Source organism: Mirounga angustirostris, unplaced genomic scaffold (assembly GCF_029215605.1).
Source record: "Mirounga angustirostris isolate CCGP_5_RB_7025 unplaced genomic scaffold, mMirAng1.0.hap1 SCAF_16, whole genome shotgun sequence".
Classification (NCBI taxonomy): domain Eukaryota; kingdom Metazoa; phylum Chordata; class Mammalia; order Carnivora; family Phocidae; genus Mirounga; species Mirounga angustirostris.
The window spans coordinates 27,275,118-27,299,414 of record NW_026991724.1 but is presented as its reverse complement, the minus strand read 5'-3'; the positions used below and the strand labels follow the sequence as shown (position 1 = coordinate 27,299,414).

Below are 24,297 nucleotides of genomic sequence, written 5' to 3'. Positions count from 1 at the left end.
TCAAATGTGTATTTTATAAATAGAGAAGAAGGAGGCAAAATACAGCCTTTTCTCACTTGGTTAGTAACTTTTCTTAGAAACGCAGTGGGGAGAATTCTTTGCTTTACTCAGTTATTTCCTTGTGTCTTTGCTTTTCTGACGTTGTCACTGTGTGGTGTTTGTGGGGAGAAGGGGCAGGTGGGAGAGAGTCAGTGTATGCATTCTGCATGTTCCTCTCTGTAAAGTAACTTCTGCATTTACTCTGTTTGGGGTGGTTCTTTTACCACCACCCCTGTCTACAGCCAGTAAATTTCTGGAATGTTCTCCCAAAATGCCATGAGCGCCCTTTGTTCAGTCCTTCAGGGGAGCAGAAACCTCTCTTGGGCCGTCCTTCCTGGGAGTGTTCTTAGCTGAGGCCCAGCCTGAGGCTCCTCACAAGGCAGCTGAAATGCCTCTTCCCAGCCAGGCCCCTTCTCCACTCCTTGCAAGGAAGGCTACGGCCTGCCGGGTCCCTGGGTCTGCGAAGTCCCCATGGGTCTGTGTAAGTACAGGACTCCCGTCCCAACTCCGAAGTCTTGCTCTCCCTCACTGGCCTCCGAGTTCAGTCCCCTGGCCAGGGGTCTGAGGAAGGTCAGAGTCTGGCTGGAGGTGTGGTGGGGTGATGATAAGAGCCTTTGGTGATCAACCCAGCATGTGGCATGCGTCCTGGAACTGGGAACTGCTAAAAGTCTGTGATGTTTATTTGGGACTCTCAGTAGAAAGCATTTGAAATGGGGGCTGAGAGCCAGTTATTGGCCTTGGGGAAGGGGAGGCAGGATTGGGGGCTATGCTTTGGTCAGATGGTGGGAGAGAAGGGGCCTGGTCACAGGACAGGTGTTTCCTGCTCTCTTGGACAGTATCTGCCTGCATTTCTGACTGGGAGGGGCGTTTTCAGGGTCTGGGCTTGGGATTGGGATTGGGGATATGCAAATGGCTGAGGAGGTAGGAGGTGTTCATCTCTCTCCACCAGGGGGGACCTTGTCCTAGTGAGAGGCTCTGGAGTGATTCCGCTCCAGCTGCATGGTGGCCTGAGTGTTCTGTCCCTGAAGGGGCTTCCCAGGACGATTTCAGCCCACTCCCTTTGCATGGGGTCCCTCAGCTTGTTCTGGACCCTGGAGCTTATGGGAAGCCATTTCCTGATGAATCACCTGGGAATTTGGGCCTCATAAAGTGCCCTACACCCCCTTATTGGGTTTAATGGTCTCTCCCAGGACCCTGTAGCACCTCCCAGAGCAGGTGCAAGTGAGCCTGTGGTTGGCGAGGGAAACTGTCAAGGAGGGTGGAGGCTGAAGGAGAGAAGACCCCTGGGGCAGAGTGTGGCCCTGTTGTGCGGGTCTCAGAGTTAGAGGCTCTATAGTGGAACCTTGTAAAATGCCACCCAGGTGGCAAGGAAAGGGGCCAGGGTCATTGGGCACCCCAAGTGAGGACCCATCGTGGGTCTGTGGCTGAGCCTTCGCGCTGATCAGCCTGACCGATAAACTGGCTTGTGTTTTCAGGAAAGTTAAACCAAACCATAGAGGGCACTTCGGTTCCTCCTATACGGATGTTTGGGATGTGGCCCTCTGGTGGCCAGCAGCTGATATTAGCACAAACTGCTCAAGAAGGATTTCCAGACTTCCCGGACACCTCCATCCGGAAAGGAGAGAGCTCAGCGCCGGAGCAGGTGCTGAGAGGGCAGGGCGAGGACAGTAGGAGAACAGCCCCAAGAGCGAAGGCTTTCAGCACGCAGAGCCCTGGATGGACTGAGCCCTCAGCAGGGCATCTCCAAGAGCCAACCACAAACTCCGGAGCTGGGCCGGAAGTTGGGTTCAAGCCCCTTCTTCACCTCTGGGTGATGGAATGACTGAGGGCAAGTCGTCTGACTGCTCTAAACCAGTTTGCTCAGGTAGAAGGCAGGGATAGCGTTTATAGAAGTCACCTACCTACTGCCTATCACAGCGTGATACTCCAGAACTCCAGAAAAGTTAATGTTGGCCACCCGGCTCCCAGCCTCCTTTATTTATTTATTTTTAAGATTTTATTTATTTATTTGAGAGAGAGAATGAGAGCAAGAGAGTGCATGAGATGGGGGAGGGTCAGAGGGAGAAGCAGGCTCCCCTGCAGAGATGCGGGACTCCAGGATCATGACCTAAGCTGCCCAGGCACCCCTCCCAGCCTCCGTTAGACAGGTCTCTGGGGCTCTAGGTATGTCCTCTTCCGTTTGACTTCTGTCCTTCCCAACAGGTTCTTCACATGGGTGTGGGGTAGACCAATTACCCCACCCCAGGGATGGCTTTTCACCACCCCCCCAAAAAAACAAAATTAGGTCACAATTGGTAGGCTAAAACTTTGCTATTAGGCAACAGACATTGACATGTCAAGTTCAGCTTGTGATTCCTGTTGATTCAGTGACTGCTAAGTGGAGAATGTGGGAGCATCTACCCTGTGCCCCAGGCACACCGTGGTGAAATGAACCGAGGTCCCTGCCCTCAAGGAGGTTACATTTTCCTGAAGTTCTGAGACCCAGCAAAGGTCCTTTTCCTGTAGCTTCCCTCAGCCATTCAGCACCCACCAGAGGCCTCGGGGCTAAGAGCTATGGGGCGATTCTTGAGACTGAGGCACAGTCCCTGCTTAAGCTCACAGTGTGGTTGGGGGAAAGAGATAAGCAGGTGCGTGTGCATGCACCCACAGACCCACCATAATAAAATAGGAAGCCTTAAGAAATGCTGTAAGACAAAGCCAGCTAAAGAAGATCCCAGGCAGGGTTTCCTGTGGCTGGGGGATGCGGGAGCCATCTGCAGGTGACCAGGGTTCAGACCCGCAGACGGGGGGGGTGTGTGTGGGTGTGTCTGTCATGCTAACCCAGGACACAGTGAACCCCGGCTCCCCTCTTGGCCCAGCACCCACCAGCCGTGTCATGCAGCTGTTAACCTCTCCTACGACCTTGAAGCAGGAAAACAGCAGGACTCAGGTGAGTTGAGGGGCCCTGGAGCCAGGTGGAGACCTGCCAGGGGCCCTAGGCCTCCTGTTCAACCCTTCCTGGCCAAGCACCTTGTTCAAGAGGTGAGTGGGACTGGGGGGCATCTGGGGGGAGGTGTGGTCCCCAGGCAGGGGGATGGGGGGGTGGTCTGATTTGGGGGCACACACTTGTTTGTACAAATCAATCATTTAAAGGCTGCTCGCTGGCCTTTGGGCAATGAATTCAGCACAAAAGCCCAGTGACCTGCTTTTGTAATCACGTGTTGACCCAGGAGAAAAAGTTCTTTTGAAAACCTTTTACAACACAGAAGATAGTTTTTAAGAAACTGAATCAGCATTACCTTTATGAAGAAGAGCCACACTTTGTGCTGCACGGAGCCTCGGTCAACACATCTTTCCTCGAGCTTCTAGCTCCGGCTCTCCCAGTCTCAGCCCTGGCTATGCGTTAAAATCACCCAGGGAGCTCTTAAAACTATTGAGATCCGAGGCTCTGCGCCCTGAGCATGTGCCTTAGTTGGTCTGGGGAGGGGCTTACGCAGTGACTGGTTTTTTTTAGAAGCTCCCCAGATTATTTTCCTTGGGTCAAGAACCCTTGTTCTGGCTGAAAGCAGAGAGTAGTCAGCCTCTAGGCCTCTTAAGTATGGAAGCCCCTTCCCCGCTTCTCAACACAGGTTTTCAATAAATCCTAGAATGTCTGAGATGCACTAAATAGGAAGATAAAAATTCTGTTTAGGAAAAATATGCATTGCACCCGAGCCCACCAGCTTGCCCATCGTGTACCCACCAAGGTCAAGGGCAGCTGTCTAGCACAGTCTTTCATACTAGTGGTTAACCAGTAAAAATAGCATCAGTTGAAGAGCCGCACTGTGGTGGGGGGGGGGCGGGTAGGGTGCACGTTTCGCAGGAAATCACAAGTGAATGACCATCTGACAACTCTGATTGAATCCCTGGGAGTGTCCAACTGCCCCCAGCCTTCCTGTGTCCACCATCGGCAAGTGGGGGCTTTCTCTGAGCCTCTCTAGTGCACATGCTCAGTGGTGCCGCTAAGAACTCCCTAGGGGTAAGGACCCAACTTCCTTTCCACACACAGCCCCTCAAACTTCCTGCTGTGGGGCTCTACACCCCACGGGACCCCCACCCAGCCACAGTGACCCAATCTGGAGGGGAGAGTCCCCTTAGATCCAACCCCTCTCCTCACGTTTGCACAAAGCAAACTCAGTGGCAAGTGTCACCCTGCACCTGACCCCTGGGGTGCCAGGTAACCATGGCAAAAGATCCTTTGGGATTCTGCCTTGGGCTGTGATGGTGGTCAGCAGTTTATTTCAAATATCAGGTGAAGAGGCACCAATGGAGGGAGGAGCCCGTCCCACTCTGGGTTTCTAGGATCCTCTGAATGTGTGCTGCCCTTACATGCAGCTTCTGTCAAAGCCTGAGCTCTGATGACTGCAAAAGACCAAAGCCAACTCTCTTTGGAGTTTCTGCTTCCTAATCCTGAGCAACTCTTCCTATCACTTCTCCCCTGCCTTAACTTCTTTCATTGTTGTTTAATAAACTTTAGCAACTGCCCTCACCAGAAAGCACTGCCGTAAGCAGTCGAGAGTGGGTTGGTCTTCTTCCACTTTTCTTTCCTGGTAGCTGAAGAGCTAGGATAAAATTATATACATATCGTTTACACTGCAGAGCTCCATTAATATCCTCTAAAATACTTCTTTCACTCCCTCTCCTGAGCTTCAAAAAAACCATTGACCGAGAGGAATTACCCATTTGACGATGAAACTAAGGTGTGTATAGGGACAGGGCTGAGGTCAGAAGGTAGGTGGTGCAGAGCCAGGGCCGGGGATCTTTTGGCTCACATCCTCCCCACTACCTCCCTATGTCTAGGGCTGGGCCTGGCTTGGGGGGCAGGATGGAGGAGTTGAGCTTTGAAAGGCAGCTCTGTGATTCTAGAGCCCTTGATCCCAGCTGTGGGAGCTCCCGGGCTCCATGAAAGAGCCCATTAAAGAGTATTCTGATTAGAAATACACAATGGAATTCAAAATCAAGCAGAATAACTATGTTTCTCCTGTTGCTTTCAAGAGAGGCAAAAAGGGTTACAGTAAACTTAGGAAACCTAAAGATGTATTTAAAAATGAAAGGTTAGTCTCTAGAGTTCAGGGGTTGGAGCCCTGGTCTTATAAAAGTGAGAGGCTGGGGGCAGGAGAGAATGAGTTTGGCTTCTTGGTCTCTTGGAGAGCATGTTGGCAGAGCCATCAGGATAGAAGGACATGTGGTCATATCTGTTACTACAGGACGGAATTTTTGTTAGAATTATGGCTTCAGTTTGTGTTGGTGTGGCTGGACTGTATTGGCGATCTGCTCAGCTAAGCCCAGATGGAGGGGTAAATTGCTGGTGGAGATGCCTTTTCTTTATGAGAAAGGGAAGCGGGGGGGGAAATGAAACCTCACTCTTTCATTGGATAATGACTACTGATCATAATCCTGCTTTTTGCCTTGCCTGCCAAGAAGCTCCCAGCGGACATATGACACTCTCCCTCCTTAAATGATTGCTTGTTTCTTTTGAGCTTTGTTCTAACTATGCTATTTTGTACATCCTACTCCATTGCCCCAGCCAGAGGCAATCGTCCCTCCTCTGAATCCAGGGATTTATGCCCTCATGCCTTGGGGTTATGGTTACTGTTGGCTTTGCTTCTCTGATGAACTGTATGCCTCTTGAGGACAAGGCATGATCACTATCCCCCAAACTAGCCAGACTGTGTCTAATACATTACTAATTTCCACAATTACTTGTAGAACAAATGTTGGCTCAGTTGGTTAAAAAAAAAAAAGTGCAAGTCTGACCACGAGGGAAAAGAACAAGGAGTCCCTCCTTTAACAATGGAAATGTCTCATCAAGCATGTTTCCCTTTCTTGCTTTAGGGGCCAGCAGCCTCATGGTACTTGAGTGTCTAGCTGCTAGAACGTTGTCTGGTAGAAGGACCAGGACTGCCACGGGCACACTTGCGTGGTCCGTAGGCTGGACGGAAATCTGTTTCTTGGGCCTGGCTGCTGGAGGGGTTGCGGTCCAGCCTCTGGCTTCCCAGGGCCTGCCCCCCCCCCCGCCCCACCATAGTTGTTCTGCCCCCAGCCCCACCCCTGGCACTGGACCGGGTATGTGTGTGCACTCCGCCTTCCCCGCTGCCATCAAGTCTGTGAGCCCCGCCGCGGGCAGGGACCCTGCCTTCCTCATTCTCAGCTCTAGGCCCTGGCACTGCCTTGGCCCCCGGGGGCGGCCATCCGACAGGGAGGATGTTTACGCGGGGCTGGAGCCACATCCAGAGGAGGAAGCCGGCGGACTTCTGGTATGTTGCTGCAGCTGGTGTTGTGAATCAGGCCGACGAGCAGCGCATCCTCTTACCCGGCTATTTCACGACACCAGGGTTGCATCATACTCATCCTCTCCAGGAGAGCCTCGTGGGACCGGGCGGCCATGGACATGGGGATGGGCTGAGGTGGGGCGGGGGTGGGGGGGAGGCGGGCAGTTGGTGTGTGAAAGAGTGTTCTCTTTGGTTCCCTGCGTCTCAGTCAGCCTGCCCCTCAGGATCACCTGGGAAGCCTTCCAAAAACACTGAGGCCAGCCCCTCACCCCCTCTCCTCTGCCCCAGGCCCCTGGGATCTCCAGGGTGGGGCCAGAGAGCCAGCATTCGTTAGGGGTTCCCGTGTGATGCAGTCAGGGGTGAGCCTGGGGCTCCTAGCCGGGCTGTTGTCTGTTCCTGCCTGGCTTTTGCCATAGCCCCTCCTGGCCCTCCCTGGCCCTGTTCTTTCTGTCTTGCATGGCTCACACCACAACTGCTGCTCCCCCGCAGCTTTCCAGAAATAGATGGCATCCGCTACTCCAGGACAAAGGCCAGGCTCCTTACCCTTGCCTTACCAGGTTTCCCTGCTCAGGAATGATGCTGCCGGTTCCCCCACACGGCCCCTTCTTCTGTCAAACGCCTGCCCAACGTGAATCCATGTGCTGGTTCTGTCAGCTCTGCCTTCACAATATACCTCGACTCCCGACACCCCTCACCACCCCGCCACCCACAGCTGCTCCCCCCGGCCTAGCCACCACCACAGGGCACCTGTCGTGGCCCCTGACTAGCCTTGCCTTGCCTTGCCTCCCTCAGTCCATCCTCCATACAACAGCCAAAGTGATCTTTGACAAATAGAAATCTGACCACCACATAGTGGAGTAAAACACTTCTGACCCTAGTTTCCAAGGCCCCATGTTCCCCCTTTCATGTCTCAAACCCCGTCTCCTTGGTCCCTCTGCTCCACCATACCGGCCTCCTTGCTATCTTGAAGCTCCAACTGCACTCTGATCCCAGGGCCTTTGCATATGCTCTCCCCTCAGTCTGGAAGCCCTGAACTTATACCTGCTCACATATTGTTGGAGCTTAGCTCAAATTCCTCATTTTCAGAGAGGCCTAAAGGCCCCTCCTTTTTTTTTTTAAAGCTTTGTTTTCTTTTTTTTTTTAAGATTTTTAATTTATTTTTTGACAGAGAGAGAGACACAGTGAGAGAGGGAACACAAACAGGGGGAGTGGGAGAGGGAGAAGCAGGCCTCCCATGGAGCAGGGAGCCCGATGCGGGGCTCGATGCGGGGCTCGATCCCAGGACTCCGGGATCATGGCCCTAGCCGAAGGCAGATGCTTAACGACTGAGCCACCCAGGCTCCCCTAAAGCTTTGTTTTCTTAATAGCACTTATCACTAAATGTATTATAAGGATTGTTTGTTTATTTACTGTCTGTCTTCCCACTAGAATGTGAGCTCCAGGAGGGCAGGGTCTTTGTCTTGTTCTCCATAGTGCCTCCCTTGCCTAGCACAGGGCATGGTATGCAGTAGGCACTCAATAAATGTGTGTGAATGAAGAAACACCTCCTATTTCCCCCCTTTCTTCCCTCCTCCCCTGATCCCCATGGCATTGTGTGCTCCAGGCCCTACCACACCTTGCCTTGCACTGACCCCATGCCCTAGAATCCCCTCCCTCTCCCAGGCAGCCCTCCCACCCCTCACCCCACCCCCAGCCAGTTGCCACGATCACCTTGCTGGCCTGTCTGCTAGGTGAGGCTGTGAATTCCAGTGCTGGTACACAGAAGGAGCCCAATAAATGCTTAAGTGGCTCTGTGCCCATGAAGACAGGAGGCTCTGAGATCCAGAGTTTGCAGCAGAACGCCCCCGCCCCCCGCCCCCTGTCCTGACTCCATTTCAGCCCTGTGTCTGGGGTTTTCACTTCTAGGGAGTTTCCTGACCACTGAGTCCTTAGTTCCTTTTCCTGCCTCTGTTCTCCTTCCCCTGAGAAGCGGGAGACTCAAGGAGCCCTAAGGCTCTCAGCTGGGGGCTGACACTGGCCAGGTGGGTCATACCCGACATCTGTGCAGCTGTCGATCCCATTCTGCGGCTGAGGCACATCCCAGGCAGGTGACTTGTTCGAAGTCACATGGAAACTGAAGCCTGAGATGTGAGCTTGAGACTCAATCTCAGGGTTTTGTTCGGGGTCCATTGGATTCTGAGTCCTGGCTCCCAGACCCGCAGGGCTCGGGGAGCCTTGTGGAAGCTGAAGTCCTGCAAGATGGGTATGGTGTCCAAGCCAGCACTCTGTCCCCCACCTGGAAGAGTGTCTCCGATTGGATGACATGCCATCCATGTGTAAGAATCCCCTTTCCTGGGGCTCTGTGCTTTGGGGCAAGGTATTCTGACTTCTCTTCAGCTCTACATTGCTAAGCCCTTCAAGCGGTCCTGTTTAACTCCCACCTCACCCCAGAGAGATGAAGGGGGCAGGAAAGGTTTCTTAAAGCAGCAAATGTTCTCCCTCTGGGGCTGGAAAGGAGCTGACCCGGGCCTGGGTTTCATGGAGGTAGGAAGAAGTGACTTGCCCAAGGTCACCCGGCAAATCTGTGGCCCCTCTCTCTGTCTGTGGCCTCAGTGCTGCTGGAAACCAGCCCCCGCCCCTTCTGGTGCCGTCCTCTCCTGAGATGTTAATCAGGAAATTTCCACAGTTGCTCCAGGGACAGGCTGTGTAGGATTGGTGGAAGGGGGTGTTGGGCCGCTGCGACTTTTACCAGTCAAGTGGCAGTTGAAAGGTGAGAGAATGATAAGATCTGCCCAGAGGCGCCATGCGAGGGAATGAGTAACCTGCCGGCCTCTCCCTGACCTGGCCCGAGTGGGCGCTGCAGCGAAGGTGGAAAACTGACCTGGAGTCCTCACCTCCTAGCCTTCGGCCCACTGGCCGGTGTGCGGGGTGTGGACACACTTCTCCAGAAGCCTCTCTGAGGGGGGGCTAGAGATCCTCGTAAGGAGGTAGGCAAGCCTGGGGCTCATTAAGAGGAGCCCAGAGAAGAGTCTTTTAAAAAATTAACTCATATGAAGAATTTATAAACTTTGCAAAAAGCTACACAGTGATCATAACCTTTTGGGTTTATCATTGAAGTCCTGTCATCCCTGGCTCCCCTCCATGTCTGGCTGAGCTGGTTGAAGGCCCAGGAGCTGCCCCTTGCAGCCCTGACTTGGGGTAATATTGTCAGCCAAGGGTTTCTATGGCAGCTGCTCTTTGCCCTCTTTGCTTCTGGCTCCCCTTCAATACTCATTCAACAAATGTTTATTGAGTACCTACTCTGTGCTGTTCCAGTTGCTTGGGATTATCAGTGAACAAGATAGGCCCGGATTCCAGCTCCCGTGGGCTTGCCTTCTAGCAAGTTGGACAAAATCTATGTCCCCCTTCCCAGATAAATGCACTTAGGTATAAAAACTTGTCCACGCTTGTGGGGGGCTCCACAAGCACCCTTATCTTGGAGCGTGACTCCCTAACACTGTTTGCTACTCCAACACAGTCCAAGCATTTCCACCTGCCCCCTTCTGCCTGGCCCTGCAGTTGGGCACACCTGTCCTGGGCCCCTCTGGACCGGAGCGAGAGGGGACAGGCAGGCCCCTCTGTAAGTTCTCAGTCAACTAGGACTGATGTGCTATTGGAGGTCATGGAGTCCAGAGAACTCCAGGCATCTCAGAGAGCCCAAGTCTGAGAGGCGGGGCAAGCAGGGAGAGAAAATGTGTCCCTCCATGTCCCTCCTGAGGATGGCTGGCAAGCTCAGAAGCCTGGAGCTAGCGATGGCCTCCATCCATCCCTGGCCTCCGGAGAAGCAACTCATCCTCCAAGACTCTTGGTCAGGGGTCTGTCCCATCCCTGCTGTCCCCACCCTGACCCTCCTCTAGGAGCGTCTCTCCCCTTGCTGCTCTCACTCCACAGCTGGGCTGGTCCGTTTCCATGTCCCTTTTCCCTACTCACTCGGCAGCACCATGAGCGCAAGCTCGCCTTCCCTCTGGTGGCACATCAGGCGTCCACCCCAGAATGGGCTGCAGTGAGTGTGCGGGCTGGGTACCCGGTTACCCTGCGGGCCACTGACCAGCCACAAGCCCCAGGGACTCGTCAGTCCACGGGGGGACGACAGAGCACACCTGGCACATGCTGAACTCTGGTTTGGGGGTGCTTGCTCGTAATGGTTTCTATACTCTGAGACGTCTTTGGAAGGACATGCACAACCAGGAGTCAGAGGTCTAAGTAAGAGAAAACTAACCTTTTATATATACGTGTGTATCTTTTCAAATGCCATACCATTCATCTAGCCACAAATACTAAGTACCTAAAAAATAAAACTAAATACCATGTACAAAAATGAGAGGTTTTTGAACCTGCCTGGGGTGGGGCCTCAGGTCATTAGGCTGTCTCCAGCGTCCCTCATAAGGCTCCCAAGTGTCCTTTCTGGCAAGTACTCCTTCCTCAGGTCCTGCAGATGTCCTCCGCTCTCGGACTCAGAAGAACCTCCCGGGGACCCAGGGCTGGGCGTGTTTCCCCGTTTCCCGCCCTGTGTCTGGCGCTGGCCCAGCCCAGCCCTCCTGGTGCCAGGCAGGGCTGCTATCTCAGCGATCAAATGGTGGGCAGGACAGCGGTGGGCACGTGCTCCGCCTCCCACCCTGTCCGGGGACCCTGCTCGCCAGCTAAGGGCGGTTTGGACCAAACTCTCTGCCTCCTCCCTGCTGTGGGCCCAGCCTATAAATCCCCCCAGCATGTCGCCACTGACCCTGGCCCCCTCCCCTGCCACCCAGAGCCGCAATGGCAGAGCTGCCGGCATCAGAGATGCCGGGGGACCCCGCGCTGTGCAGCGGGCGCTTCACCATCAGCACGCTGCTGGGGGGCGAGGAGCCCCCACCGCCCACTGCCTATGACAGCAGTCACCTGAGCCACGGCAGCACCTTCTACATGCGCACCTTCGGCTACAACACTGTCGACGTCGTGCCGGCCTATGAGCACTATGCCAACAGCGCCCTGCCCGGGGAGCCCCGAAAGGTCCGGCCCACGCTGGCCGATCTGCACTCCTTCCTCAAGGTAAGCACCAGCTCAAAGACTGACCACTTCCCTGCCGTGCGGCCTTGACCCAGGAACCTCATTTCTCTGAATCTTGGCCCTGTCACCTGTGCCACGGGGACACACGAGTGTCTTCTTCGTGGGTTGAGAGGCCTGAATGAAAGGCAGGCATGGAAGCTGTAAAGCTCCGGACACATGCAGTAATGTTTACCGTCCTGTCGTTGACCACCCAATCAAACAATCTTGGCCTCCCAGAGAGGTAATGAGCTCCCCGTCAGTGGAAGTACACAAACAGAGGCTGCACACACCTGAAAGAGATAGGGAGGTGGGAATGCGGAAGGTCTGCAGCGGAGGGGAGGCTCGCTGGGTTTGTTGCAGGGGAGGCTGGACTTGAAGGGTGGAAGACGGGGAACTGGATGGTCATGACGCCTGCCTGCGTGACCTGTGGCCTCTGGACTCCCAGCAGGAAGGCAGCCACCTGCATGCCCTGGCCTTTGACAGCCGGCCCAGCCATGAAATGACCGACGGGCTGGTGGAAGACGAGCCAGGCACCAACAGTGAGAAGAACCCTGGGGAGCCTGTGCGCTTTGGCTGGGTCAAGGGGGTGATGGTGAGTAGGGTGAGGATGGGATGTCCGGGAACGGAAATGGGGAGACAGAGCTCCATCCAGGTGCAGCTGACTTTCAGGTCTTAATGGGCAGGGTAGACCCAAGGCCCAGCCTGGGCCTCAGTTTCCCCATCTGCAGAGTGACTTCCAGTTTTCCTTGGTTTTGTGCTTCTCAACCCCCATTTGCTCCCCAGGTTGATACCTCACCCTGGGAAAGATCTTTGGATACTCACATGTCCTGTGGCAGTGAACAAGTTATTTAACCTGTCTGTGCCTCAGTTTCTTCATCTGTGAAAAGATGAGCATTATGAGTTAATAGACGTGAATGGCTTGGATCAATGCCTACCTTGGGATTATTAGAAGAAACTGTCCTCACCCACAGCCACCAGGGGGCAGCACTAAACACACAAATCCACGAGCCTGTTTTTGTCAGGGAGGTTTCCTGTAGTGTAGAGCACCAGTGAGTCTTCAAACAACAAAAAGAATCAAATGAACTTGGCTTTGGAAGGCATTGTGGGACTTTTCAGAGGGGATCGCATGAGATTTAGAAGAAGGCTTTGGTCCTGCTCTGGGAGGGTGGCGGGGGGAGCGGGCAGGTGCAGTGGAGGGAGGCCTGGGTTCTGACCTTACTCTGCCAAATGCCTGCTGGCTGTGCCTCTGTTTCTCCATCTGAACTGCGAGCTCCCCTCCACCCTAACAGCTCGTTTATGGAGTATGGATCTTCCTCCTGGGCTGTGGTGGCCAGAGCCTGGCATGGCCCCATTCGGTGTCTCAGAGCACACAGAGGGCCTTAGAAGTCTCCCCACCTTGTAAATACCACAAGCTCCTGCCCAACCCCAAGAACTTGGCTGGGGCCAAAGACCACATCAGCACCCACACCTCCCTGGAATTCAGTCTCAGCTGTAGCCTCTGGCTTTGCTGTAAATTTGGAAGCTGAAGTCACAGCAACCCGAGCGCTGTTTCTCCTTGCACGTTGGGCATTGGCTCAGCTGCTATTCGCTGAGCTCCTCCTAGATGCCAGGCCCTGGGCCGACAGCTGGCCACTGGGGCCATGGTTGGGGCTGGCAGACATAGGATCCTGGGCTTGGGGCCGGGTGACAGGTGATGATGCTTGCAGCCCATCCTCAGACCCCAGTGGAAGGGCAGAAAGGTGGGTGGGAGGGGCAGGTGAATCTCTGGGTACCCCTCCCCTCCCTGCCCCACAGAGCTAGAGGGGCATTTGAGTAGGAACCCAGTGAAGTGAGCAGAGCCAAGGAAGGAGCCAGGTGTCCCCTAGGCCGAAATGCCCGATGCCATGCCATGACTGGGGACAGGGACTTGTGTGTTTGGCTTTGGGGTATCAGCCCATCCGGATGGCCTCCAACCCCTCTCTCTTCCCAGATCCGTTGCATGCTCAATATCTGGGGTGTGATCCTCTACCTACGGCTCCCCTGGATTACAGGCCAGGCAGGCATTGGTGAGTGCCATCTCTGGGGGGAAGGAGGAGGGTGTGCCTGAGACCTGCTCCTCCCAGGCCTCAGTCCTGAACTTGGCCCGCAGAGACCACAGGCTTCTGCAGTGACAGAGGTCAGGGAAGTGTGGCAGAGGAGTCTGGACATGGAGTTATCCGGCCTGAGGACTCTCCCTGGCTCTCTGTGCCCTCAGTAGGTCACTTAACCTCTTGGAGTCAATCTCTACTGCACAGCGTCCAGGTTAAGAACCTGTGCTCTGGACAGACACCAAGGTTCAGAAGCTAGCTCTGATGCATGTGAACTTGGATAGGTTTCTTAACTTCTCTGAGCCTCGGTTTCCTCATCAGTAGAAAGGGGGTGATAGGCGCCTGGGTGGCTCAGTTGGTTGGGCGACTGCCTTCGGCTCAGGTCATGGTCCCAGGGTCCTGGGATCGAGTCCCGCATCGGGCTCCCTGCTCGGCGGGGAGTCTGCTTCTCCCTCTGACCCTCCTCCCTCCCATGCTCTCTGTCTCTCATTCTCTGTCTCAAATAAATAAATAAAATCTTTAAAAAAAAAAAAAAAAAAAAAAAAAAAAAAAAAAAAGAAAGGGGGTGATAGCTGTCCCTACCTCCCAGACCTATTGTGGGGTTTCTATGATGCATGTAAAACAGCATAGGATTTAGCACCCAAAGGTGTTCAAGTGATGATTATTTTTTATTACTAAAGGAGGGTGCCTTCCCTTCCATAACAAATGATCCTTTATATAGTGGCTCATCAACTCCCTGGCTATTCAGAATATACCAGGAGGGAGACAGAGACCCATTTTTCGGATGAGAAAATCAAGGCTCAGAGAAGGGAGGTGACTTAGGTGGTATGTTGAACCAGTCGGCTGACTCAGGTTCCTCACATGGCTCCTCACCTGGGAAATGCCCCCGCTGAGTTTTATGGTGATCACATCCCCACCCACCCCCACAGTCCTGACCTGGATCATCATCCTGCTCTCCGTCACTGTGACCTCCATCACCGGCCTCTCCATCTCGGCCATCTCCACCAACGGCAAGGTCAAGTCAGGTGGGCCCCACCCCACACCCAAGGCCCTCCCCTTTCCTGTTGCTCCCCCAGTCTTTACCCTGGGAATGGGTCTCTGAGCCACTCCCCACCTACCCCATCCCCACCAAAATGGGGATGCCCCAGGCTGCTCCCTCTGGTTCCAGGTGAAGGCTTTGGGTCCCCCACGGATGGCCTCAGTTTTACCCTGTGCTGTGGGCCCAGGGGAGGGGAGGGTCCCATGGTTACCCTCTCCCAGCCTCAGATTCTGCCTGCCCCAAGCCCACCCCAGCCAGCTGGTTTCATGGCTCCTGGCTCTGTCCCCAATAGGTGGCACCTACTTCCTCATCTCCCGGAGTCTCGGCCCAGAGCTAGGGGGCTCCATCGGCCTCATTTTTGCTTTTGCCAACGCCGTGGGTGTGGCCATGCATACCGTGGGCTTCGCAGAGACCGTGCGGGACCTGATCCAGGTGAAGCCAGAGGGAGCCCGGGCAGCCTCCCTCGCTCTCCCCGACCCCGTCTAGGCCAGGCCTTCCTGCCCCTCTGCCCGATTTTACCCTTCAGGGGCCACAGCCACAGTCTGACCGCTGTGGGTGACTGTGATGATCTCAAATAAAGACCATTCCCAGAAGTCCCCTTCAGGGCCGCGTGTTGCCTTTGGAGCTCAACTGTCCAGATCGGCACAGCAGCCACTCTAGGGGCTCTGTTGCCAGGGAAGGGGGTTGTGTTTCTGTTTAGCCGTGAGAGGATACCCATACTTGAGGTGAATCAAGTTGGAGGAGTCTGGGGGGGGGGTGTTCAGAGGGCAGCGTGCAGCCTGGCCTGTCCCCCTCCCCAGGAGTATGGCACACCTATCGTGGACCCCATCAATGACATCCGCATCATCGGCGTGGTCACCGTCACCGTGCTGCTGGCCATCTCCCTGGCTGGCATGGAGTGGGAGGCCAAGGTGAGGAGGGGAGGTCAGGAGTGATCAGGTGGAGAAGCGGGAGTCGTGAGGCCTGGGTCCCAGGCCTGGTTCTGCCTCTTCTTGGTGTATTAAATGGGCTTCTTGTTCTGCGGCTGTGACAGAGAGACCCTAAAGAACGGAACCTCTCTCCTGTAACCATCTAGGTGTGTATGGCTCCCGGGGCTCAGGCACCCAGCCCGCTCCATCCTATGGCCTTCATGCACCTGCTCCACGGCGGCCACAGTCCAATCAGCAGGGAGGGGAGAAGGCCTTTTTCTTTTCCTTTTCGGGCCCTGTCCGGAAGTTGCACATATCCCTCTGCATCCATCCCGTCAGCCCGAACTTGGTCTCGTGGCCACACCTAAGGGGCAGGCAGGGCAGGGAAATGTGTCCTCATGTGAACCCATATCCAGCCAAAATTCAGAGGCTTAGCACTGTGGAAGGAGGGCAGAAGAAACATGGGGCGTCAGCAGGCAGACTTGGCAGATCTGGCCCCTGCCCCCCGCCCCCGCCTCTCCTCTTTCCCCCTCACTCTGGCCTCCAGCTCCGCCACCCTCCTTCCTCGCTGTCCCCAGCTTGTGCCCCTGATCATTCTGCAGCTCGCTCCTCCACCTCCTTTAGATCCCTTGAAGACACCGTTGTAGACCACTCTGCTAACATAGCCCCCACACAGCCCCCAACACACCCTTGTTCTTACTCTAGAGTCGTGTCCCGTATTTATCAGCAAGACAAGAGCCTTGCTATATTGCCAACTCCTAGAACGGGGCCTGCAGCATAATGGGTGGCGGATGAATGAATGAATGAATGAATGAATGAATGAATGGGGGAGGGAGGGACTCTGGGCAGGTTCTGTCCTGCTGGGGCTCCCTGAGCAGGCGGGGCCAGGCCATCTGACCTCTAGGGTCCTTTACACCCAGGCCCAGGTGCTCTTCTTCCTCGTCATCATGGTCTCCTTTGCCAACTACTTGGTGGGGACGCTGATTCCCCCATCTGAGGACAAGGCCTCCAAAGGCTTCTTCAGCTACCGGGGTACGTGCAGGTTGGGGGCCCTGTCCATGGCTCCGGGGACAGGTACAGTCTGCCCACCCATCTGGCCCATTCCGTGGGCACCGGAAGGAGGGTTCCCCCAACTGCCAGGCCTGGAAGCTGCCAGAGAGGAGGAGCCTCCTGCCTGCCTGGCTGGGCCCAGCCTTCTGGGTGGCCCTGATTCAGGCTTTGGTCTTCCCAGCGGACATTTTTGTCCAGAACTTGGTGCCCGACTGGCGGGGCGTCGAAGGCAGCTTCTTCGGAATGTTCTCCATCTTCTTCCCCTCGGCCACAGGCATCCTGGCAGGGGCCAACATCTCCGGGGACCTCAAGGTGAGCAGGATGCCTGCCCTCCTGCCTCCTGGCCCTGTCCTACCAAGATCTCCCACTGGGCACTGAGCTGGGCACTGAGACGGCGGGGCCAGAGCTTCTAAAATCCAGTCCAGTCCAACTCAACTCAATCGCAGCCAATCCAAACCAACTCCGTTCACCCCACTCAATTCCGAGGTTGTTGATTGACACCAGCTCTGTTCTAGGCCTGGAGGACCACCCTAAAATGGGCGGAGCTCCTCCGTAGTTCCTAGGACTCTCAGCCTAAGGGGGAAGACTGAGCCAGCTTGACCTTCCAAAGCTCAGACTGGTTCATGCACATCTTTACTGGGCTGGCATCCTCCCAGGGCTCCCCACTGTCTTGATGCGGACCATCTCCTCTGCTCAGAGTTTGAGGCTCCGGCCCACGGTCGTCAGTCCCATGTCCCCTGCCCCAGCCCCGAGGATCAGCGGCTTACCCTGTGTGGCCTGTTCCTCCTCTGTGTCTTTGTCTCTGCTGTGCTCTCTCCCTGGGATGTCCGACCCTTGTTTCTTTACCTTGAGATGTTCTGTTCCTCTTTCAAATAACACCTCCATCTTTAAATCTCTCCCAGCCCTCTGTCAGAGTCCTGGCTCCCCTAGCCGAATGATGTCAGGCCATTTACGTGTCTCTTCTCCCTTCCAGTTCTCTTTATCTGGAGAACTGAGGCCTACCTCTATGTCACCATTCCCAGCTAAGAGTCAGACACATACTACGTGCTCAGTACACGTTTGTTGAGTGAATAATGGTGAAATGTATTGACTGGGAGGTTTAGAGCACAAAGAGTACAAAGTGGGGAAGAAGGAGAGATGGATGTCAGCAGAGGCTCCAGCAGAACTTCTGGATGGAGGTGGGGCCGGAGCGAAGGGGCCGGTCGTGTCTTTGCCAAGGCAGGATCAAGGAGATAGATGGGGCGCGAGTGGGGTGAACAGTGAAAACCCGGCTCGGTGCTGGGAACCCTTCCCTCCCAGCCTCTGGTCCCACCTGAAAGGTGCTCCTTGATGCATTTTCTTAAGTGAATGAAGAACGGTGCTTTGGAGACAGTCTCCACCCAGCCTGGCTCTAACTGGGGGTGCCCAGGTGGTGCACAGCATGGCCTGGAAATCGCAGAGTGGCCATGTTTGCCCAGCTCCTCTCCCTTCTCTGGGGAGCGGCCAGCAGAGGCCTGGTCTGCCTGCCTGCCCAGAGGTCCCTGCAGAGGTCAGTCTTGTGCTTAGACAGCCCGGTTCTCCTGCCAGCCCTGCTACAGACTAGCAATTTATCTAGACGCTTCGTCCAGCCTCTCAGGTTACCAACCAGCACGGTGTGTAGGTGTCAGGGCTCGGCAGCTGTCCCGGAGCTGGGGGGTGGGGAGTAGGGGTACACTTTTGCTCTGTCCTGAATGCCCTCAAGCCCTCAAGGGGCCCTTCTCTCTTGGGTCCAGCCCTCTGCCCATTCTGCGAGACACGGTGCTGTCAGCTGCTGAAGAGCAGCTCCCATTCATGGAGACTTTATGCAAGTCCCTTAAAACCTCTCTGGGCTTCAGCTTTGCCAACTATAAGATAGGACTCATAGCACCCACTCCTGCTTCCCAGAGCAGGGAATAAGGATTCCGCGTGCTGATTTATGTGAAGCGCTTGGAAAAGTGCCCAGCATGAAGGAAGTACAAAGGGCTGGTTGTCAAGGTCATGGTCATTTTTCCCATGAGGCTGCAGGGGGCCTCGTTCTTTCCAAACATGACCCTGGGTGGGGGGTGCAGCCGTGAGGGCTCGTCACCCCCACTTCAGAGAGGAGCAAACCAAGCTCAGAGAGGGCTGGGCGTTGCCCAGGGCCAGACAGCAGAGGGGCTGGAGGGCAAATTTCTAGAGCAAAGAGGCCTCAAATCCATCATAAACTAATCATTCAAGAATATTTTCTGAGCATCTGCTTTGTGCTAGTGTCTTGTGGATACAGCAGTAAACAAAGAACAAAGACACAAATCCGTGCCTCATGCAGCTGACATTCTGGTGAGAAAGAGAGACAATCAACCCATAAGTAAGTAGGATGTGACATTCCCCAACCCCTTAGCTCTCACAGAGCAATCTCGTGAACATCACCCTGTGCTATGGCCAAGGAAACCTTTACTAGCTTAATTTTCTGATGGGGAGGCTGAGGCTCAGAGACAAGGGACTTCCTGGTGATTGATGTGGGGTCTGTGCCGCACCTGGGGTGGTCCCAGGGTGCGTCCCTGAGCACGACACAGCCCCCGCTCCTAACTGCTCACATTTATGGTGTACTACAGTGATTCTCATCTCACGGATTGGGGTTGGGGGGCATCACTGAGGCTCAGAGAGGTTAAAGGGCTTGTCCCAGCTCACACAGCTGGGGGGAGATGCTGAGATGTGGATCCAGATGTGTCTGATTTGTAAGCCAGGCGCGGAGATTTCAGGCCAAGATGTAGGGGCTGGATGGAGGCCTGGAGTAGCCACGTCCCAGGGCCTCTGTAACAAACGACCACAAGCACTGTGGCTTAAAACAACAGACATTTATTCTTGCACAGCTCTGGAAGCCAAAGTCCAACAAAACAAAGGTGTCAAGGGCCATGCTCCCTGTAAAGGCTCTCGGGGAGAATCCTTCCTGTCCTCTCCCAGCTTCTGGCGGCTCTGACAGTCTTTAGCCTTCCTTGGCTTGGAGCTGTGTCTCTGCAGTCTCTGCCGCTGTCTTCCCATGGCCTCCTTCCCTCTGTGTGTCCTTGCCCCTTCTTACAGGAACACTTGTCATGGGATTTAAGGCCCGCCTAACCGGGTAGGACCTCAGCTTAACTAATTACATTTTGCAAAGACCCTATTTCCAAATAAGGTCATATTCTTTTTTTTTTTTTTGTAAAGATTTTATTTATTTATTTGAGAGAGAGAGAATGAGAGAGAGCACATGAGAGGGGGGAGGGTCAGAGGGAGAAGCAGACTCCCTGCCGAGCAGGGAGCCCGATGCGGAACTCGATCCCGGGACTCCAGGATCATGACCTGAGCCGAAGGCAGTCGCTTAACCGACTGAGCCACCCAGGCGCCCCCAAATAAGGTCATATTCTGAGGTTCTGGGTGAACACGAATTTTTGGAGCTACTGTCCAACCCACTAGAGGTGGGATGGGAGGTTGAGCCGGCCTGCTGGCCTAGGGACCAGGGACTCTGTGTGCTTGACCTGGTCGGGCCATCCTGGTACCCAGAGCAGGGCTGGCAGGGCCCCACCAGGAGAAACCTCAGCAGACCTGGAAGCTCCAGAGCCCCCAGACCCCCTCCAGCTCTGCACCTCTGCTTCCACTTGGCTCTGCCCTACCGCTCCCTTCCTCCCAGCCCTGGCCTTCAGAGCCACCCCAGTCGTCGCCTCCGCCATGAGGCCTTCCGTGGTTCCTGCAGTGTCTCCCTCCCCCAGCCTTGTTCTCCAGCACACTCCAGTCCGCCCCATGACAGGGGCCATCTGCCCCGTGTCGGCAGGATCCTGCCTATACCTCCTTCCCTGGGGCCCAGGGTCCTCCAGGGTGAGGGCCAGGGCTTGCTCATCACGGAGCGACCATCGGTTCCAACTCAGGCTCCCGAGTGTTGAGGCAGAGAAGTGGGTTGTTGCCAGCCTGGTTTGGACCTGCCTGTGACAATGTCATGGTCCCTCCCAGCTCTGTCATTTGTGGTTCTACCGGCCTGTTGTGCAGGACGGCCCAGTAAAAGCTGGGAGTTTGCTTCCCAGTCCTGTGGCCTGCCCCTGGGGTTGGGGTCTACACCTGGCAGGGAACCTGCTGGAAAAATCCCGGCCTGTGTCACTCCACCCGGGACCAGCCCCCAGTGGCCCGAGGCTGTGGACCTCAGTGTGGTAGGAACGAGCTGCCCCTGGCTCAGCCAGCTGGGCCCTCTGCACAGCTTCCTGGCCTCAGTTTCCCCACCAGCTGGATGGGGACACTGGCCACTTTACAGGAAGTTATATACGAGGAAGGGTCTGGAAGAGTGGAACACGTGATGTGCACGTGTGAAGATTTGCTATTTCTGTTAGGAAAATGCCAGCAGAGAGTTTTTCCTCGGAGGGGAGAGAGTTTGGGGCTTGTCTGTATATTAATTGCTGCGGAAGCACTCAGACCAGTTGGTGCATAATGGTGATTAACTCGCAGCCGGCACTGCCTGTGAGCCAGGCCCTGGTCTAGGAGCTTGGTGTGGATTAAGTCACTTAGCCGGCATCCCTGTGAGGCTGGAGGGGCTGAGGCGTAAAAGAGCATGCCCACCACCCAGCCAGTCACCTGGAAGTGAGCGCAACCAGGCTGACTCCAGAGCCCCCCACTTCAGGGCCCCCAGAGCCTGCGTTGGCCAGTGTCCTCGGGAACCAGGCATGGAGCTGGTTGGAGCTTCTCTCCGTGCCTCAGGCTCCCAGGGCCTGGATGTGTTCTCAGCCGCATGATCTTGCTTATGTCCCATCCTGCTTTTCGGGTTGCAATCGCAAGGGTTCTTCCTCTCTGGGCCCTGGGGAAGGGGGCTCTGAGAGGGGGCCGGGTTGGGGGATCACTGGCCCACCCCCGGCCTCGGACAAAGGCAGGGCCTGGAAGGAGGCCCAGAGGCTGCCTGATGCCCTCCCTCCCTCCCCCTCCCCCCAGGACCCTGCTGTAGCCATCCCCAAGGGAACGCTCATGGCTATTTTCTGGACCACTGTCTCCTACCTGGCCATCTCAGCTACAATTGGTGAGTAGCTGCCCAGGACCACTGAAAGGGTTTCAGGGTGCTTCGCTCTCCAACAGGGAGAGCTGGGCCAGGAGCACATGGCCACCTCAGGAAGTGGAAGCTCAAACCTTATTTTGGGGGGCCAGTGGTGGTGACCAGAACATCTTCATGGGAGGTGGTAGTTTGTGGTGGGGATGGGGGTGGTCAGACCAGGCTCTTCTGGTCCGTTCAAACCTGAAGTTACAGATGCAAGGGTGGGAAAATGCTAGAGGACAAATTGTACGCTGACCCAACGACTAATAATAATAACAATAACGATGATGGTGGTGGTTGAAGATGATACTAGCCCTTGACTCAACCATAGGCCCAGCCCTTCACGTGCCTCATCACATTTAATCCGGGCACTGCCTTTCCCACCATTTTACAGAGGAGAAAACCAGGGCTCAGAGAGGTTAAGGGACCTGCCCAAGGTCACACGGCCACTGAGTGGTGGAGCCAGGCTTTGAACCCAGGCCTGGGCTGTTGACACTTGCCTCTCACGGAGGTCCTCACAGGTGCTCCCATTAACCACCCTGTGAGGCAGGCTGTTCACAGATGGCCAAGGGACACGGCCCAGGGCGCAGCCAGTCTGGCCTCTGCTTTGAGGAGGACACGGGCAGGGGTGGGGGGGTGGGGGGGTACCTTAACAAGCCACTTCACGTTGCTGGGCCTCTGTAGAATGACGACAACAAAGGCGATGGTGATGCTTGCTTCCCGGGGTTGTTACCCGTCCTTAGCGTTGTGCCTGGCACGTCTGTGTTGCTGTTACTATTGTTATTATTATTACTTATGCCTACATGCTGAAGAGGGAGCTGGCCTCGCAGCAGCTTCTTGCCCTCTGCAGGAGTGACCGTGTCTGGGGGTGGGAGGAGAGGAGGGAGGAGGGAGGGGAGGGAGGGAGGCCTCCCCAAGCCCTGCTCCCTCTTCAGGCTCCTGCGTGGTTCGGGATGCCTCCGGGGCCCTGAATGACACGGTGACCCCCGGCTCGGGCGCCTGCGAGGGGCTGGCCTGCGGCTACGGCTGGAACTTCACCGAGTGCGTCCGCCAGGGCAGCTGCCGCTATGGCCTCATCAACTACTACCAGGTGCGTGCGGCCCCTGCCGGGAAGGCCACCCCAGACTGGGGCTGGAACAGGCCAGGACGCACTTGGGCCCCAGGCTTGGGGGGAAGAGGTTCAGGCTCAGGTGGGGGCCCTGGGGCCCAGCCCCTGCCTCAGCGGCCCCTGGGATCCCCAGGTAAGGGGTGTGGACTCCGAGGCCTCAGGACCTAGCCCCTGCCTGCAGCGGGGACTGGGGTGCCCTGGGTGGGGGCTCCGGGCATGAGGGGCTCCACCGCGAGGGGCCTGGACCCGTGTCCCCGCAGACCATGAGCATGGTGTCCGGCTTTGCGCCCCTGATCACGGCTGGCGTTTTTGGGGCCACCCTCTCCTCCGCCCTGGCCTGCCTCGTCTCTGCTGCCAAAGTCTTCCAGGTGAGGCTGCGGAACGGGCGGCGGGAGGGTCCAGGAGGCCCAGGTGCAAGGGTCCCCTGGTGACTGCTAAGGGTCTGGGGGTATCGCGGGACAGGGACAGTCCAGACTGAAGGCAAAAGGGGGCCAGTGACCAACTCGCGCAGGAAGCAGCCCCCCTCCCATGCGTGCTTTGAAGAGCACCTGCACTTCCCACCCCAGAGTCTCCCCTGCGCAGCCTGGCGTCCTGTCTGCAAGTCCGCTGACCCCTTTTCACCCCGACACAGTTGCCTCCCCTCTCATCTTGCCCTTTTGCTGTCTCCCTGGTGAGGTGTGGGTGGGCATGGAGATGACTCCCATTTAAGAGACAGAAACCAGGATGTAGATTAGAGGAAGCGTCCTGCTGGGGTGGAGGGAGGAAGCAGGGCCTGGGGCGGGGAGGGGAGCTGTCGGGCAGAGGAGGGGAGGGGGGCCCAGCCTGGGGTGAGCACATCTTCCCGTGCCCACAGTGCCTGTGTGAGGACCAACTGTACCCGCTGATCGGCTTCTTCGGGAAGGGCTACGGCAAGAACAAGGAGCCGGTCCGCGGCTACCTGCTGGCCTACGCCATCGCCGTGGCCTTCATCATCATCGGTGAGAGGCTGCCAGGGCGCGGGGGCCTGTGAGGGCCCCTCTCCGTGCTGCTCACCTTGGCACCCAGTGCCCAGCCAGGCCCAGCAGGGTGTGGGCACTCAGTGACTAACCCTCGAGTGGGTGAGGCTGGTCATGTGGTCCCCGCCCCTCTCCCGGCTCCAGACAGGTGGCTGCCACACCACACCAGGTGGACCATTCTATTTCGTTAGAAGGGACCCTACCTGCTCTTGCTGATTCTGCATTCCTGTGTCCTGGCAAGTGGCCCCCCCCACCCCACCCCCACCAGCCCCCAGGTCTGAATTAGTCCCCAGGACAACTCTGGAGCCCAGGACAGCTCTTGGGAGCTGATACAAAGAGCTGGATCAATATCTCTGTAGTGTGTATAAGCTAGACAACCTCGTTTCTCAGACCTTGAGCTGCCAGACCCCTCGGACTTCGTGGTAGAGGATGCCCCAGGAGACAGATCCCAGTTAACCAGTTAGTTAGATTGGCTTTCTACCCTGGCTTTGCCATATTCCAGCTGTGCTACCTTGGACAAATCATTTTACCTTCCCGAGCCTCAGTTTCTTCGTCTGCAGAATGGGAGCAATAGCGCATAGCAGGTGCGTCACAGGTGGGCAGGCAGAGACTTCTGTGTACATACATACACACGCATGCACATGCATTGCATTTCATGCACACACTCCCAGTACTTCCTGATTTACTTAGCCAACAAGGCAGAACTTGCTAGGAGAAAGGTGGCCACACCAAGCAAGGACAGTGG

General features: G+C 55.9%; 1 protein-coding gene across 4 annotated transcripts in view; it reads left to right on the top strand.

Moving 5' to 3' along the window:
- Nucleotides 1-11,076: 11,076 nt before the first annotated feature.
- Nucleotides 11,077-24,297, top strand: part of SLC12A3 (solute carrier family 12 member 3) — a 37,367-nt gene continuing 24,146 nt past the window's right edge. For 2 of the 4 annotated variants that reach the window (XM_054511181.2, XM_045890320.3), the window contains exons 1-12: nucleotides 11,077-11,375; nucleotides 11,821-11,964; nucleotides 13,342-13,417; nucleotides 14,368-14,463; nucleotides 14,770-14,909; nucleotides 15,278-15,388; nucleotides 16,306-16,417; nucleotides 16,617-16,747; nucleotides 21,353-21,437; nucleotides 22,385-22,539; nucleotides 22,818-22,925; nucleotides 23,411-23,534. In XM_054511181.2, coding sequence (XP_054367156.1) covers nucleotides 11,103-11,375; nucleotides 11,821-11,964; nucleotides 13,342-13,417; nucleotides 14,368-14,463; nucleotides 14,770-14,909; nucleotides 15,278-15,388; nucleotides 16,306-16,417; nucleotides 16,617-16,747; nucleotides 21,353-21,437; nucleotides 22,385-22,539; nucleotides 22,818-22,925; nucleotides 23,411-23,534 — 1,555 coding nt within the window. In that variant the 5' untranslated portion in view covers nucleotides 11,077-11,102. Of the gene's footprint in view, nucleotides 11,376-11,817; nucleotides 11,965-13,341; nucleotides 13,418-14,367; nucleotides 14,464-14,769; nucleotides 14,910-15,277; nucleotides 15,389-16,305; nucleotides 16,418-16,616; nucleotides 16,748-21,352; nucleotides 21,438-22,384; nucleotides 22,540-22,817; nucleotides 22,926-23,410; nucleotides 23,535-24,297 lie in introns of all 4 variants that reach the window. The other 2 variants (XM_045890321.3, XM_045890319.3) reach the window with 1 other exon arrangement.